Raw genomic sequence first — 16,241 nt, forward strand, 5'->3', positions numbered from 1 at the left:
TTTGAAACGACAAGATTGTAACACTGGCACCATGAGATGAGGGTGAGATGCAGCCGACAGACCCACCTACAGCTGGACGTGATGCAATGCTTTGGCTTAGGACCATGGAAGGATGTGGTGTACTATGAGATGGCATTAGACTCCACACATGACAGTGAGGGGCATGATCATGTGCCAGTGTTTATACCAGGCAGGACAGATATGCTTTGCAATGAACATCAGTAGGCACAGTCGTAGACACAGCGCAGCTCGAGGCAGAGCCACCGGAATCACGGCCCAGTTACCAGGCAACCGCTAGACTCTAGCGCCGGAAACAAGCCTAAGCCACGCCCTTTTGTTACATGGACTGTAGTGGGCGTGGTCATCTAATTTCATGGGGCCGCGTTGAAGTTCCGCCTGTCCAAAGCGGCTTCCGTAGAACAGACTGCGGGACATGTGAACCCACTCTGTATAATGGAAGTACGTGATGTGTATAGTATATATGTGTGTGATGTTTATAGTAATATATGTGCGTGATGTGTATAGTATATATGTGTGATGTGTATAGTAATACGTGTGATGTGTATAGTATATATGTGTGTGATGTTTATAGTAATATATGTGCGTGATGTGTATAGTATATATGTGTGTGATGTTTATAGTAATATATGTGCGTGATGTGTATAGTATATATGTGTGATGTGATGTGTGTAATATATATATATATATATATATATATATATATACACATGTGTGATGTGTACAGTAATGTGTGTGTGTGAGATGTATAGGATATGTGTGTGTGAGGTGTGTAGTATATATGTGCGTGATGTGTGTAGTATATATGTGCGTGATATGTGTGTGTAGTATATATGTGTGTGTGTAGTATATATGTGCGTGATGTGTGTGTAGTATATATATGTGTGTGTGTAGTATATATGTGCGTGATGTGTGTGTAGTATATATGTGCGTGATGTGTGTAGTATATATGTGCGTGATGTGTGTATAGTATATGTGTGTGTGTAGTATATATGTGCGTGATGTGTGTATAGTATATATGTGTGTGTAGTATATATGTGTGTGTGTAGTATATATGTGCGTGATGTGTGTGTAGTATATATGTGTGTGTAGTATATATGTGTGTGTGTAGTATATATGTGTGTGTAGTATATATGTGTGTGTGTAGTATATGTGCGTGATGTGTGTGTAGTATATGTGCGTGATGTGTGTGTAGTATATGTGCGTGATGTGTGTGTAGTATATATGTGCGTGATGTGTGTGTAGTATATATGTGCGTGATGTGTGTGTGTGTAGTATATATATAGATGTGTGTAGTATATATGCGTGATGTGTGTGTGTAGTATATATGTGCGTGATGTGTGTGTGTAGTATATATGTGCGTGATGTGTGTGTAGTATATATATGTGTGTGTGTAGTATATATGTGCGTGATGTGTGTGTAGTATATATGTGCGTGATGTGTGTAGTATATATGTGCGTGATGTGTGTATAGTATATGTGTGTGTGTAGTATATATGTGCGTGATGTGTGTGTAGTATATATGTGCGTGATGTGTGTATAGTATATATGTGTGTGTAGTATATATGTGTGTGTGTAGTATATATGTGCGTGATGTGTGTGTAGTATATATGTGTGTGTGTAGTATATATGTGTGTGTGTAGTATATATGTGTGTGTAGTATATATGTGTGTGTAGTATATATGTGTGTGTAGTATATGTGCGTGATGTGTGTGTAGTATATATGTGCGTGATGTGTGTGTAGTATATATGTGCGTGATGTGTGTGTGTGTAGTATATATATAGATGTGTGAGGTGTGTAGTATATATGCGTGATGTGTGTGTGTAGTATATATGTGCGTGATGTGTGTGTGTAGTATATATGTGCGTGATGTAGTATATATGTGCGTGGTGTGTGTGTGTAGTATATATGTGCGTGATGTGTGTGTAGTATATATGTGCGTGGTGTGTGTGTGTAGTATATATGTGCGTGATGTGTGTGTAGTATATATGTGCGTGATGTGTATAGTAGATCTCTGATGTGTAGTATGTGTGTAATATTGATGTGCGTATGTGTATAGTATATATGTAGATATTGACGTGTGGTATATGTATGCGCATATGTGCGATGTGTATAGTAATATGTGTGTGAGTATAGTGTATAGTAGATCTCTGTGATGTGTACAACGTATAGTATGTATTATTAACGTGTGGTAATTAATAGAGGGAAACTACGATACTCCGGCACTGCCTGATGGAGACCTGTACGGAGCACATGATATAATCCGTACCCCGTGTACCTCCATATTTTATGCTTGATGTTCAGCAGTGGTTTCTACTCATTAAAGGAGAACTCCACCTAAAAGCTGAGAACCCAACATTTGGGTGGAGTGTATAGCAACGGTCAGCCCGAGGAGGGTATGTTCACATGTTTTTTTTATCATGCGGATTTCGGTGCGTATTCCGTACCATTAATTTCAATGGAGCCCCAATGGGGACCGTAAAAGAGGACCTCTGTACAGCGCTGCGTAATATGTTGGCGCTATATAAGTAACTGAAATAAATAAATCAATAAAAAAGGGAAAATCTGTATGTCTGTACAGACATGTCACTTATTGACGTAGAAAAGCCGACAAATTTCCACACGCAAAACTTCCCCATTAAATGAAGCTTCTCTGCGTGCATACGCGCGGCACGCAAACTGGAAATCCACGTAAAAAAATCTGCTTCTTCATTTGTGTGAACATACCCTTAGGATATGGTCACCCGGAATAACTATTAGGGCAGGAACACACACAACGTATTCAGTGCGGTTACTCTGCGTTAAGCTGCGCAGCGAATTCCGTCTGGAAAATCGCACCACATTGGGATACGTTTATCCGGCGGAATTTCCGGAGCGCCGTAAAAAAAACAAACTTTCATACTTACCCCCTTCCTCTTCTCGGCGCGTAGTCCGGCCTCCTGGGATGACGATGCAGCCTGCGATTGGCCTCAGCGGTCACATGGCCTGCAACATCATCCAGGGATTCTGGACTGGAGAAGAAGCAGGGAACTCTGGGTAAGTATAACTTTATTATTTTTTACATCTTGCGATTTTTGCGGCGCATCGCTGTGATTCCACTGCAATTATCGCAACACACACGGCTTTGTTGTGGGTTTAGGAACCCCATTGAATTCAATGGGAAAACCCGCAACAGAAGAGTTGCGTATCCGCCGAAGTAATTGTCATGCTGCTGTCGAAGTAACCGCACCGCAGGTCAATTTATGTGCGTTTTTTTCCGGCAGATATTTACCGCAGTGTGGGGACGAGATTGGTTGAAATCTCACCCACACTGCTGCTACTGTAATACGCTGTGGATTTTCCACAATTAATCCGTTACCCGTAGGCCGAAAAATTGGATGGAGTTCTCCTTTAAGAATTATATCGTCCGGTTTGTGTTTTTCCCCGGTATCTCAGGCTCGGAGCACCACCATGGCAGAAGGACTGCCCAATGATGCCAAGGGGGCAGTGTTAATGCCCAGTGACTCTCTACCCGAAGGAACGCCCCAGATCCGAGGCTACGATTTCAATCGCGGGGTGAACTATGAGGCGTTGCTGCAGAGTTACATCACAACGGGATTTCAGGCCACGCACTATGGGCAGGCGGTGCGGGAGGTCAACAACATGGTAAGAAGCTGGACCCTGAGGATGGGGCCTCTGATTGGTTATCATCACATTTGGCGCCAGAAAAAACACCGCAGTTTAGCTTTGCATGTTTTACCACAGTCGGCGCTCCTTTTATCCTTGGTCTTACCTTTTTGGTCCTGGCCCTCTCACTACATCACATGATGGCGGCAAAGTAATAGAAATTACGTTATGTGACATCATGCCCATTACATTTCGGCCGTTGCAAAGGCCCGGGTGCACGTAGATTAATAATTCTTCACCATTTAAGATTTCTGCTTGCTGTCAGTGAATAGGAACTTTCTTGTTTACACCCAGAGGTTGAAAAACTGCATGGACCTAATACTGATTACAGCTGAGGTTTGTTACAGTTGTATCCAGTGTTGGCACTTGAACTTGTCTTCATACTGAATCACACTTCAGGGAGATTCTGAAGAGAGAAAAAAAAAGCGAACTGTTTTGCTTATTCTCCACCCATTTATATAGGACACACCCAAAACCTACGGCACTTTAATCACAAATAGAACATATGACCCTCACAACACACCCCAAAATTAATACACACCAGACCCCTAAATAAAGTTAGACCCCGGGCCAGATCCCCTTTATACGTACTCAGGGCAGACCCCATGTTTAAAAATTACATACCCCTTTCATAGCAATGGGTCAGCCAGATCCCCCCCCTTCATAGCAATGGGTTAGCCAGATCCCCCCCCCCCTTCATAGCAATGGGTTAGCCAGATCCCCCCCCCCTTCATAGCAATGGGTTAGCCAGATACCCCCCCCCCCTTCATAGCAATGGGTCAGCCAGATATCCCCCCTTCATAGCAATGGGTCAGCCAGATATCCCCCCTTCATAGCAATGGGTCAGCCAGATACCCCCCTTCATAGCAATGGGTCAGCCAGATACCCCTCCCCCTTCATAGCAATGGGTCAACCAGATACACCCCCCCCCATTCATAGCAATGGGTCCGCCAGATACCCCTCCCCCTCATAGCAATGGGTCCGCCAGATACCCCTCCCCCTCATAGCAATGGGTCCGCCAGATACCCCTCCTCCTCATAGCAAGGGGTCAGCCAGATACCCCTCCCCCTCATAGCAAGGGGTCCGCCAGATACCCCTCCCCCTCATAGCAAGGGGTCAGCCAGATACCCCTCCCCCTCATAGCAAGGGGTCAGCCAGATACCCCTCCCCCTCATAGCAAGGGGTCAGCCAGATACCCCTCCCCCTCATAGCAAGGGGTCAGCCAGATACCCCTCCCCGTCATAGCAAGGGGTCAGCCAGATACCCCTCCCCCTCATAGCAAGGGGTCAGCCAGATACCCCTCCCCCTCATAGCAAGGGGTCAGCCAGATACCCCTCCCCCTCATAGCAAACTACCCCTTTACACACATCAGACAGACGTTCTACACCTCACCACTGCCGCAGAGAACATCCTGACGCTGGTTGGATAATTTGTACAGCTGTAACAGAACCAGACCATCAACCTCACCTGTCTCCCTGGAGAGACCTGTATAGGAGGAGGATGATGGCGGCAGGACGAGCGCAGCGCGGTATAGAGACTGGCTGCACAATCGCTCACGTCATTGCTCTAACAAACCATAATGAAACATTGCTAGACGCTAGGGCAGTCTCCTCTTTGTACTCTTGGCGTACCCACTGAGGCTGCACTGGTCTAGACTGTACAGGTTTTCAGCCTTTGAATTTAAATAAGAATATTCTCATTCACTGACAGCAAGCAGAGATGAAATGCTGAGAAATTGAAATACAAAATATATGAGAAAATTGCAGAACTTTTCATTACACAATGATTAAAGGAACACTCTGTGCAAAACTGATACACTGTGTATTCCTAGTGCGGGGCCTGAGGGGTGCGGAGCAGGACAAGGATTCAAAGAACACAAGAGAATCCCTGTGTCATGCTCCGCCCCCTCAGACCCCAGTTTTGCACCTTGGTCCTTAAAGGGGGACTCCAGTCTTATGTTAATAACGTTTTAAAGGAACACTCTGCAAAACTGGGGTCTGAGGGTGCGGAGCATGATAAGGATTCAAAGAAAACAAAAAGAGAACCCCAGTTTTCCACAGTGCTCCTTTCAGCCTAATTAACATAAGACTGGAGTCCCCCTTTAAGAGCTTAAATCCAAGAAGATTATTATTTCTTTTAATATAAGGATACTTTTTTTTTTCTTGATGTGCAGATTGACGCCAAGCTTTCGTCTCCTGGCGGATGTGTCATCTTACTGGGATACACGTCCAACCTGATCAGCTCCGGAGTACGGGAGACTATCCGATATTTGGCAGAACACAAGATGGTGAGAGCAAAGTGGAGGAGACCAAATTAAAAATTATAGGGGAGAAAAAGGGGAATAATGGACATTTACAGAACGGTGGAAACCCGCTACAGAAACCATCCCTGTCACATTATATCAACGCGCAATATAATACTATGTTCAGCTGGGTGCCATTCTCTATCTGTCCAGGTCGATATCATTGTCACCACGGCGGGGGGTGTAGAGGAGGACTTGATCAAATGCCTCGCTCCTACTTACTTAGGAGACTTCAGCCTGAAGGGGGCAGAACTGAGGCCGAAAGGAATCAATAGGTGAGTAGCCATGACACTGGGGTCAGAGCCTGAGTGGCTACTCCTATTGCTGACGTCACCTGTCTCTTACAGGATCGGTAATCTCCTGGTTCCCAATAATAATTACTGCTTGTTTGAGGACTGGATAACGCCGATCTTAGATCAGTTGGTGCTAGAACAAGACACTGAGGTGAGAAAAAGATGGACGCCGCGGCAGAGTATTATATTGGATGATGAGTGGCTGTTCACACAATTGTCATTTTCTCCATTGCAGGGGACTAAGTGGACACCATCCAAGATGATCGCCCGCTTAGGAAAGGAAATTAATCACCCCGATTCTGTATATTACTGGGCCCAAAAGGTAACCATCAGAACACAGCGTGACCCAGACAGGAAGGCGGGAGCTAAGTGATACATAGTCTGCTTCACCTACCACAGGGTGACATAAAATGGAGGGAGGGGCCGTGTGACATTGCATATCCTCATCCCACCACAGGGTGAAACCTACAGAATGGCGGAGCTAACCGACATGGCATACGCTCCTCCCACCACCGGATGACAGGAGGGAGGCGCTATGTGACATGGCGTATGCCCATCTTTCCACAGGGTGACACAGACAGGAGGAAGGAGCTATGTAACATGGAGTCTGCTCCTCCCACCACAGGGTGACAGACAGGAGAGAGGAGTTATGTAACATGGAGTCTGCTCCTCCCACCACAGGATGACAGACTGGAGGGAGGAGCAATGTGACATGGAGTATGCGCCTCCCACCACGGGGTGACGCAAACAGGAGGGATGAGCTATGTGACATGGTGTCTGCTCCTCCCACCACAGGATGACACAGAGGAGCTGTTTGGCATGGCATATGCTCCTCCCACCACAGGGTAACCGGAAGGAGAAGCTGTGTGACATGGCATATTCTCCTCCCCCCTACAGGGTGACCGACAGGAGGGAGGAGCTATGTGACATGGCATATTTTCCTCCCACAGGGTGACCCAGAGAGGAGCTATGTGACTCTGCTCCTCCCACCACAGGGTGACACATACAGGTGGGAGGAGCTACGTCCCTTCTATCTCACAGTCTGGTGATGGTTTTCTCTCTCTCTCTCTCTCTCTCTCTCTCTCTCTGACAGAACAATATTCCCGTGTACAGCCCTGCGCTCACAGATGGATCATTAGGGGATATGCTGTATTTTCACTCCTACAAGAACCCGGGTTTGAAACTGGACATTGTTGAAGGTGAAATTCTCTGATATATTCTGATTAGTGAATTCCCTCATAAGCCAGTGTTCCCATCATTCCCTGCCCTGCAGATCCATGTATGGAGTGGCAGACACAGGGAATCCATAATCCCAGCCCTCTTGTAGTACCCGAGGTTATTATTATTGGAGTATACACAGATAGAAAAAGAGAAGCACCTCCAGCTCACCTTGATATGCAGATGTAGTTCTAGGGAAGTTCATGCACGGATCCTTGTGTCGGCACACATTGGACAAGACCAGAGAAATTGGGTTGAATCCAGCACGGACAGTTAATTAAAATGGAAGAAATAATTCCAAGTTTAATTGGCCAGTATGTTTGGCAGGTTAAAATCAGGAATAAGGAGCACGGTGTGACATCCTGATGTTGTGGGGAAAAAATTGTGGTAGTGGTAGATAGAAAGCCTACGCGTTTCAGATGCTCCAAGCGTCCTTAATCATGGCTGAAGCTTCAGCCATGATTAAGGACGCTTGGAGCGTCTGAAACGCGTAGGCTTTCTATCTACCACTACCACAATTTTTTCCCCACAACATCAGGATGTCACACCGTGCTCCTTATTCCTGATTTTAACCTGCCAAACATACTGGCCAATTAAACTTGGAATTGTTTCTTCCATTTTAATTAACTGTCCGTGCTGGATTCAACCCAATTTCTCTGGTATTATTATTGGGTCACGTTTTAAGCTGGCCATGCACCGAATCTGACGACTAATGTGTATGGCAAAGTCCCTACTCTCCCCCAAGGGCGGATGTCGAGGGAAAGGGTCGAGCATGTTGAATTTCAACACGCCGATCCTTTTGTTCATTTAGTAGATAAGCCGCTTCCAGATAAGTCTGGCAGCGGCTTTCTCCCTAATGAAAACGGCTGTAGGCCGAGCGATCATAGGGCCAAGAACTATCTAAAGTGTATGGCCAGCTTTACAGCCGTCCTAGATGAGGGGGTCTTAGGTCTTGACCTTTCTTTATAATTACTTGTCACTTCTCTAAGAATATGAGTCTATCTGCCCTACGTCTCAAATATTAAGGAATAAGTAAGATAAATAAGCAGCAGGAGAGGATTTATTAAAGGGACGTTTCAAGAAAAACTGATAATTGAGATACCCCCAATGGGGTCGGAGGGCACCAATACTAAGAGGATAACTCGCTTCTTTTAGTTTTGCCCATAAATGTTTTTTTGGTTTTGTTTTAAAGGAAAACTCGGAGCAAAACTGATAAACTTTCCTGTGCAGAACCGAGGGGGCGGAGCATGACACAGTTCTCCAACTATATAAGAATCATTGTTACTGTTGTTTCCTCATCAGACATTCGGCGGCTGAATACTTCTGTGGTGTTTGCGAAGAAGACAGGAATGGTTATTCTGGGAGGAGGACTGGTTAAGCATCACATTTGCAACGCCAACCTCATGGTAAATGTAGACTGGTGGCTGTAGGGAGACTGTGGGACAATGGAGATGTCATGTAATACCCATCAGTTTCCATGTTATATTACAGGGGTACTCAAGTATTTTTAGTGAAGGTCCATTTACCTGGGTCTGTCAGGTGAAGGTCCGAGCTGAGCACTAACAGTAAGGCTATATTTATAGGGGTCGAATTTGCCATAGGCTATTCCAAATCTGAGGCTTATTTTCCCCCTGTAGATAGTGCTATTTGTATATAGTTGCCACGCAGTGCCCCCTGTAGACAATGCCACATAGTGCCCACAAACAAATAAAACAAACTTGTATTTACCTAGCCCCGTTCCCACGACGAACGAAGCTGCTCTGCAGGCCTCCAACCACATTAGGCCTGCAGCCAATGAGACGCCGAGATGGGACCCTTGCATAGGCCAGCGCGATGATGTCACTTCATCGCGCCGGCCTGTGCAAGAGTCCCATAGGTTGCAGACCTAACATCGCCTGTAGCCTGGTAAATGGTGGAGCAGGGAGTTGATGGCTCCCTACTCTGCAATAGCATTCAATGTGTTAGTCGCCCGGGGGACAGGACCAAAAATTCCCAGATGCCCGGTGATAGCGACACCTTTTGTCTGGACCTCAACTGGCAGTTTGAACGCATTTCGCGTTCAAATTGCCAGTTGAGGACCCCTGTTATATTACATTCTATAGAAGGATTAGTCATGTGACTTCTAGTTAAAGGGACTTTCTGGGTAGGGGTCAGACCCCAGCAACTCCACCGATCAGCAGAACAAATGGGTCACTTGAATGGGGCTGAGCTGCATTACCAGGCATGTACGTACGATCTTTGCCCATATAAACAGTGCTGGAACGCCCTTCGTTCTGATAATTGCAGGGGGTCACACACTCCTTAGGTATTACTTTGAACAGCCATAACTGACCAGATCACATTTGCTTTGTCCCTATTGATTCACAATGCAACAGTCTCAGTGAATGGGACAGTGCTGCAATACCTCGCATAGCCGCTACCAAAGTAACTGCGTGCGAAAATACAAACCGGAAAGAAAACCTATGTAAAAAGTGAAGAGGCTGCAGTGCTAGTAAAAGCGCCGCGGCCCCTTTAAACAGCTGATCGGCAGGGGTTCTGAGAGTCGGACCCCACCGATCTAATATTGGTGGCCTATCCTAAGGATACGCAATCAATTTTATAATAACCCCTTTAAGAACTGAAACACAAAGTATATTAGAAAGTAAACTATATATTCATGGGACTAAAAAAAAATATTTATCTATAGCAGAGGACTATACTGCTCCTTACACAACACCTCACCGTCATGCCTGATGAGTTTTTTTTTTCATTCTGTAGAGGAACGGCGCAGATTATGCTGTTTATGTGAACACGGGTCAGGAATTTGATGGGTCAGACGCTGGAGCCAGACCAGATGAGGCGGTATCCTGGGGAAAGATCCGCATGGATGCTAATCCAGTTAAGGTGCAGGACTTGTTACCCAGCTCTACTCTCAGCAGCTCAATACTTCATATACTCAATCTCTCCTGACCCCAAGATGGATGGTCTGGCCCCTTTCTTTGTTATTTTTTATTTTTTTTAATATAGCTACTATAATACTGCCCCTATATACAAGAATATAACTACTATAATACTGCCCCTATGTACAAAAATATAACTACTATAATACTGCCCCTATATACAAGAATATAACTACTATAATACTGCTCCTATATACAAGAATATAACTACTATAATACTGCTCCTATGTACAAGACTATAACTACTATAATACTGCCCCTATATACAAGAATATAACTATTATAATACTGCTCCTATGTACAAGTATATAACTACTATACTACTGCCCCCTATATACAAGAATATAACTACTATATTACTGCCCCTATGTACAAGAATATAACTACTATAATACTGCCCCCTATATACAAGAATATAACTACTATAATACTGCCCCTATATACAAGAATATACCTACTATAATACTGCTCCTATATACAAGAATATAACTACTATAATACTGCTCCTATGTACAAGTATATAACTACTATAATACTGCCCCCATATGTACAAGAATATAACTACTATAATACTGCTCCTATATACAAGAATATAACTACTATAATACTGCCCCCTATATACAAGAATATAACTACTATAATACTGCCCCTATATACAAGAATATAACTACTATAATACTGCTCCTATATACAAGAATATACCTACTATAATACTGCTCCTATATACAAGAATATAAATACTATAATACTGTCCGCTATATACAAGAATATAACTACTATAATACTGCCCCCATGTACAAGAATATAACTACTATAATACTGCCCATATATACAAAAATATAACTACTATAATACTGCCCCCTATGTACAAGAATATAACTACTATAATACTGCTCCTATATACAAGAATATAACTACTATAATACTGCTCCTATATACAAGAATATAACTACTATAATACTGCCCCCTATATACAAGAATATAACTACTATAATACTGATCCTATGTACAAGTATATAACTACTATAATACTGCCCCCATATGTACAAGAATATAACTACTATAATACTGCTCCTATATACAAGAATATACCTACTATAATACTGCTCCTATATACAAGAATATAACTACTATAATACTGCCTCCTATGTACAAGAATATAACTACTATAATACTGCCCCCTATATACAAGAATATAACTACTATAATACTGCCCCCTATGTTCAAGAATATAACTACTATAATACTGCTCCCTATATACAAGAATATAACTACTATAATACTGCCCTATGTACAAAAATATAACTACTATAATACTGCCCATATATACAAGAATATAACTACTATAATACTGCCCCTATATACAAGAATATAACTACTATAATACTGCCCCTATATACAAGAATATAACTACTATAATACTGCCCCCTATATACAGGAATATAACTACTATAATACTGCCCCCTATATACAAGAATATAACTACCATAATACTGCCCCCTATATACAAGAATATAACTACTATAATACTGCCCCCTATATACAGGAATATAACTACTATAATACTGCCCCCTATATACAAGAATATAACTACTATAATACTGCCCCCTATATACAAGAATATAACTACTATAATACTGCCCCCTATATAAAAGAATATAACTACTATAATACTGCCCCTATGTACAAGACTATAACTACTATAATACTGCCCCTATGTACAAGAATATAACTACTATAATACTGCTCCCTATATACAAGAATATAACTACTATCATACTGCTCCCTATATACAAGAATATAACTACTATAATACTGCTCCTATATACAAGAATATAACTACTATAATACTGCTCCCTATATACAAGAATATAACTACTATAATACTGCTCCTATATACAAGAATATAACTACTATAATACTGCCCCTATATACAACAATATAACTATTATAATACTGCCCCTATATACAAGAATATAACTACTATAATACTGCTCCCTATATACAAGAATATAACTACTATAATACTGCCCCTTATATGCAGGAATATAACTACTATAATACTGCCCCCTATATACAAGAATATAACTACTATAATACTGCTCCCTATATACAAGAATATAACTACTATAATACTGCCCCCTATATACCGGAATATAACTACTATAATACTGCCCCCTATATACCGGAATATAACTACTATAATACTGCCCCCTATATACAAGAATATAACTACTATAATACTGCCCCCTATATACAGGAATATAACTACTATAATACTGCTCCTATATACAAGAATATAACTACTATAATACTGCCCCCTATATACAAGAATATAACTACTATAATACTGCCCCTATGTACAAGAATATAACTACTATAATACTGCTCCCTATATACAAGAATATAACTACTATCATACTGCTCCCTATATACAAGAATATAGCTACTATAATACTGCTCCCTATATACAAGAATATAGCTACTATAATACTGCTCCTATATACAAGAATATAACTACTATAATACTGCTCCCTATATACAAGAATATAACTACTATAATACTGCTCCTATATACAAGAATATAACCACTATAATACTGCCCCTATATACAAGAATATAACTACTATAATACTGCCCCCTATGTACAAGAATAAAACTACTATAATACTGCCCCATATATACAAGAATATAACTACTATAATACTGCTCCTATATACAAGAATATAACCACTATAATACTGCCCCTATATACAAGAATATAACTACTATAATACTGCCCCCTATGTACAAGAATAAAACTACTATAATACTGCCCCCTATATACAAGAATATAACTACTATAAGGCTATGTTCACACGGAGTATTTTGGGGGAGGAATATCTGCCTCAAAATTCCGTTTGGAACTTTGAGGCAGATATTCCTCTCCCTGCACGCCGATTTTCGCTGCGATTATCGCGCCATTTTTCGCCCGCAGCCATTGAGCGCCGCGGGCATAAAACAGCGAGAAATACGCTTTCTCCTGCCTCCCATTGAAGTCAATGGGAGGTCAGAGGCGGAAGCGCCCGAAGATAGGGCATGTCGCTTCTTTTTCCCGCGAGGCAGTTTTACTGCTCGCGGGAAAAAGACGCTGACGCCTCCCATTGAAATCAATGGGAGGCGTTCTCGGGCCGTTTTTGCCGAGTTTTGCGACGCGGTTTCCGCGTCAAAAGACTCGGCAAAATACCCCGTGTGAATATAGCCTAATACTGCTCCCTATATACAAGAATATAACTACTATAATACTGCCCCCTATATACAAGAATATAACTACTATAATACTGCCCCCTATATACAAGAATATAACTACTATAATACTGCTCCCTATATACAAGAATATAACTACTATAATACTGCCCCCTATATACAAGAATATAACTACTATAATACTGTCCCCTATATACAAGAATATAACTACTATAATACTGCCCCTATATACAAGAATATAACTACTATAATACTGCCCCCTTGTACAAGAATATAACTACTATAATACTGCTCCTATATACAAGAATATAACTACTATAATATTGCCCCCTATATACAAGAATATAACTACTATAATACTGCCCCCTATGTACAAGAATATAACTACTATAATACTGCCCCATGTACAAGAATATAACTACTATAATACTGCCCCCTATGTACAAGAATATAACTACTATAATACTGCTCCTATATACAAGAATATAACTACTATAATACTGCTCCTATATACAAGAATAGAACTACTATAATACTGCCCCTATACACAAGAATATAACTACTATAATACTAACCCCTATGTACAAGAATATATCTACTATAATACTGCCCCCTATATACAAGAATATAACTACTATAATACTGCCCCCTTGTACAAGAATATAACTACTATAATACTGCCCCTATATACAAGAATATAACTACTATAATACTGCCCCCTTGTACAAGAATATAACTACTATAATACTGCTCCTATATACAAGAATATAACTACTATAATACTGCCCCCATATACAAGAATATAACTACAATAATACTGCCCCCTATATACAAGAATATAACTACAATAATACTGCCCCCTATATACAAGAATATAACTACTATAATACTGCCCCCTATATACAAGAATATAACTACTATAATACTGCCCCCTTGTACAAGAATATAACTACTATAATACTGCCCCCTATATACAAGAATATAACTACTATAATACTGCCCCCTATGTACAAGAATATAACTAATATAATACTGCCCCCTTGTACAAGAATATAACTACTATAATACTGCCCCCTATATACAAGAATATAACTACTATAATACTGCCCCTATATACAAGAATATAACTACTATAATACTGCTCCCTATATACAAGAATATAACTACTATAATACTGCCTCCTATATACAAGAATATAACTACTATAATACTGCCCCCTATATACAAGAATATAACTACTATAATACTGTCTCTATATACAAGACTATAACTACTACAATACTGCCCCCTATGGACGAGTATATGGACATAAACATCCTGGAGGATTTCCATATGTGACTGTTTTTGATCAGTATTACTTATCACCTGCATTTCTTGTTCATTACATTGGAGGACACAGACCGTGGTATATGCTGTTGCCGCTAGGAGGCTTAATACTGAGGGTATGTTCACACGCAGAGTCAAAAACGTCTCAAAATACGGAGCTGTTTTCAGACGTTTTTTGAGCAAGTCAAGTTTTTTGCGGCGTTTTTTTCGGTTGTTTTTGGAGCTGTTCTCAATAGAGTCTATGAGAGAAAACGGCTACAAAAACCTCCCAAGAAGTGTCCTGCATTTCTTTTGACGAGCCGTCATTTTACGCGCCGTATTTTGACAACGACGCGTAAAATGACAGCTCGTCTGCACAGAACATCGTAAGACCCATTGCAAGCAATGGGCAGATGTTTGCCGACGTATTGGAGTCGCCTTTTCAGGCGTAAAACGCCTCCATTACGTCTGAAAAGAGGTCGTGTGCACGTATCCTAAGAAATGAAAAAGTGGCTCCTCTTACAGACACTGAGCTGATTCAGTCTTGGCTTAGTTTCCGTAGGAGGCAGACACTCCTGCTACTCCCTCTGCTCATACAATAGCACTCCAGTATGCTTTTCACTATCACTATCCTCTCAGCAGTATCTAGCTTCCAATTGGCTGAGCATGAGCACGTGTCTGCCGGCGGCCAATTGTGCCGTTGGGGGCGTGGCCTCTCTTCCACTCTGTCTTTTCTTCATTGGACAGATGCTGCTGGGGACACAGGACCTCCTGACCGGGTCTTGCTGCTTTTCTATCTAGGACAGCACATATACTTCAGGAACCGGGTAGGAACGGCCCTAGGCCTCTCTACAGGTGCCCTAGCGCTCCGTCCCTGAGCGTTTTTTTTTGCTCTCTGTAGGAGTACTTTACCTAGCAGACCTAGGTAACCAGGCAGCCATCACCCTAAGGTGGAGTAATTCCCTTGCTGTAGTACCTGAGTGGATTCATTGGCCACTTCATCCCCATCTTTCAACATAGTGTGTGGTGACCCCCTCTACTGCAATGTCTGACCCCAGTGATATTGTGGGAATCGACCATTCTTCTAGGGCAGTTAGTAGCCATGCAGTCCTCATCCAGTCCATGATGGTCATGTTGATTCGCCTTTCTGACTTTCCACCTCTGGACTCTCCGTCCACACCTTTCGCTCGTGTCAGGCCCCAACAATGGGCCATGTCTACAAGATTAACCTAGTTTTCTCCACTCATACCTCCC

At 42.0% G+C, this 16,241-nt stretch overlaps 1 protein-coding gene across 2 annotated transcripts in view; it reads left to right on the forward strand.

The window, feature by feature from the left end:
- Window positions 1-16,241, forward strand: part of DHPS (deoxyhypusine synthase) — a 33,887-nt gene that overhangs the window by 11,091 nt on the left and 6,555 nt on the right. The window contains exons 1-9 of one of the 2 annotated variants that reach the window (XM_075859111.1): window positions 342-459; window positions 3,454-3,663; window positions 5,858-5,971; window positions 6,140-6,261; window positions 6,334-6,430; window positions 6,515-6,601; window positions 7,373-7,478; window positions 8,800-8,903; window positions 10,255-10,380. In XM_075859111.1, coding sequence (XP_075715226.1) covers window positions 454-459; window positions 3,454-3,663; window positions 5,858-5,971; window positions 6,140-6,261; window positions 6,334-6,430; window positions 6,515-6,601; window positions 7,373-7,478; window positions 8,800-8,903; window positions 10,255-10,380 — 972 coding nt within the window. In that variant the 5' untranslated portion in view covers window positions 342-453. Of the gene's footprint in view, window positions 1-341; window positions 460-3,453; window positions 3,664-5,857; window positions 5,972-6,139; window positions 6,262-6,333; window positions 6,431-6,514; window positions 6,602-7,372; window positions 7,479-8,799; window positions 8,904-10,254; window positions 10,381-16,241 lie in introns of those variants that run through there. The other variant, XM_075859112.1, reaches the window with a different exon arrangement.

Source organism: Rhinoderma darwinii, chromosome 3 (assembly GCF_050947455.1).
Source record: "Rhinoderma darwinii isolate aRhiDar2 chromosome 3, aRhiDar2.hap1, whole genome shotgun sequence".
Lineage (NCBI taxonomy): Eukaryota > Metazoa > Chordata > Amphibia > Anura > Rhinodermatidae > Rhinoderma > Rhinoderma darwinii.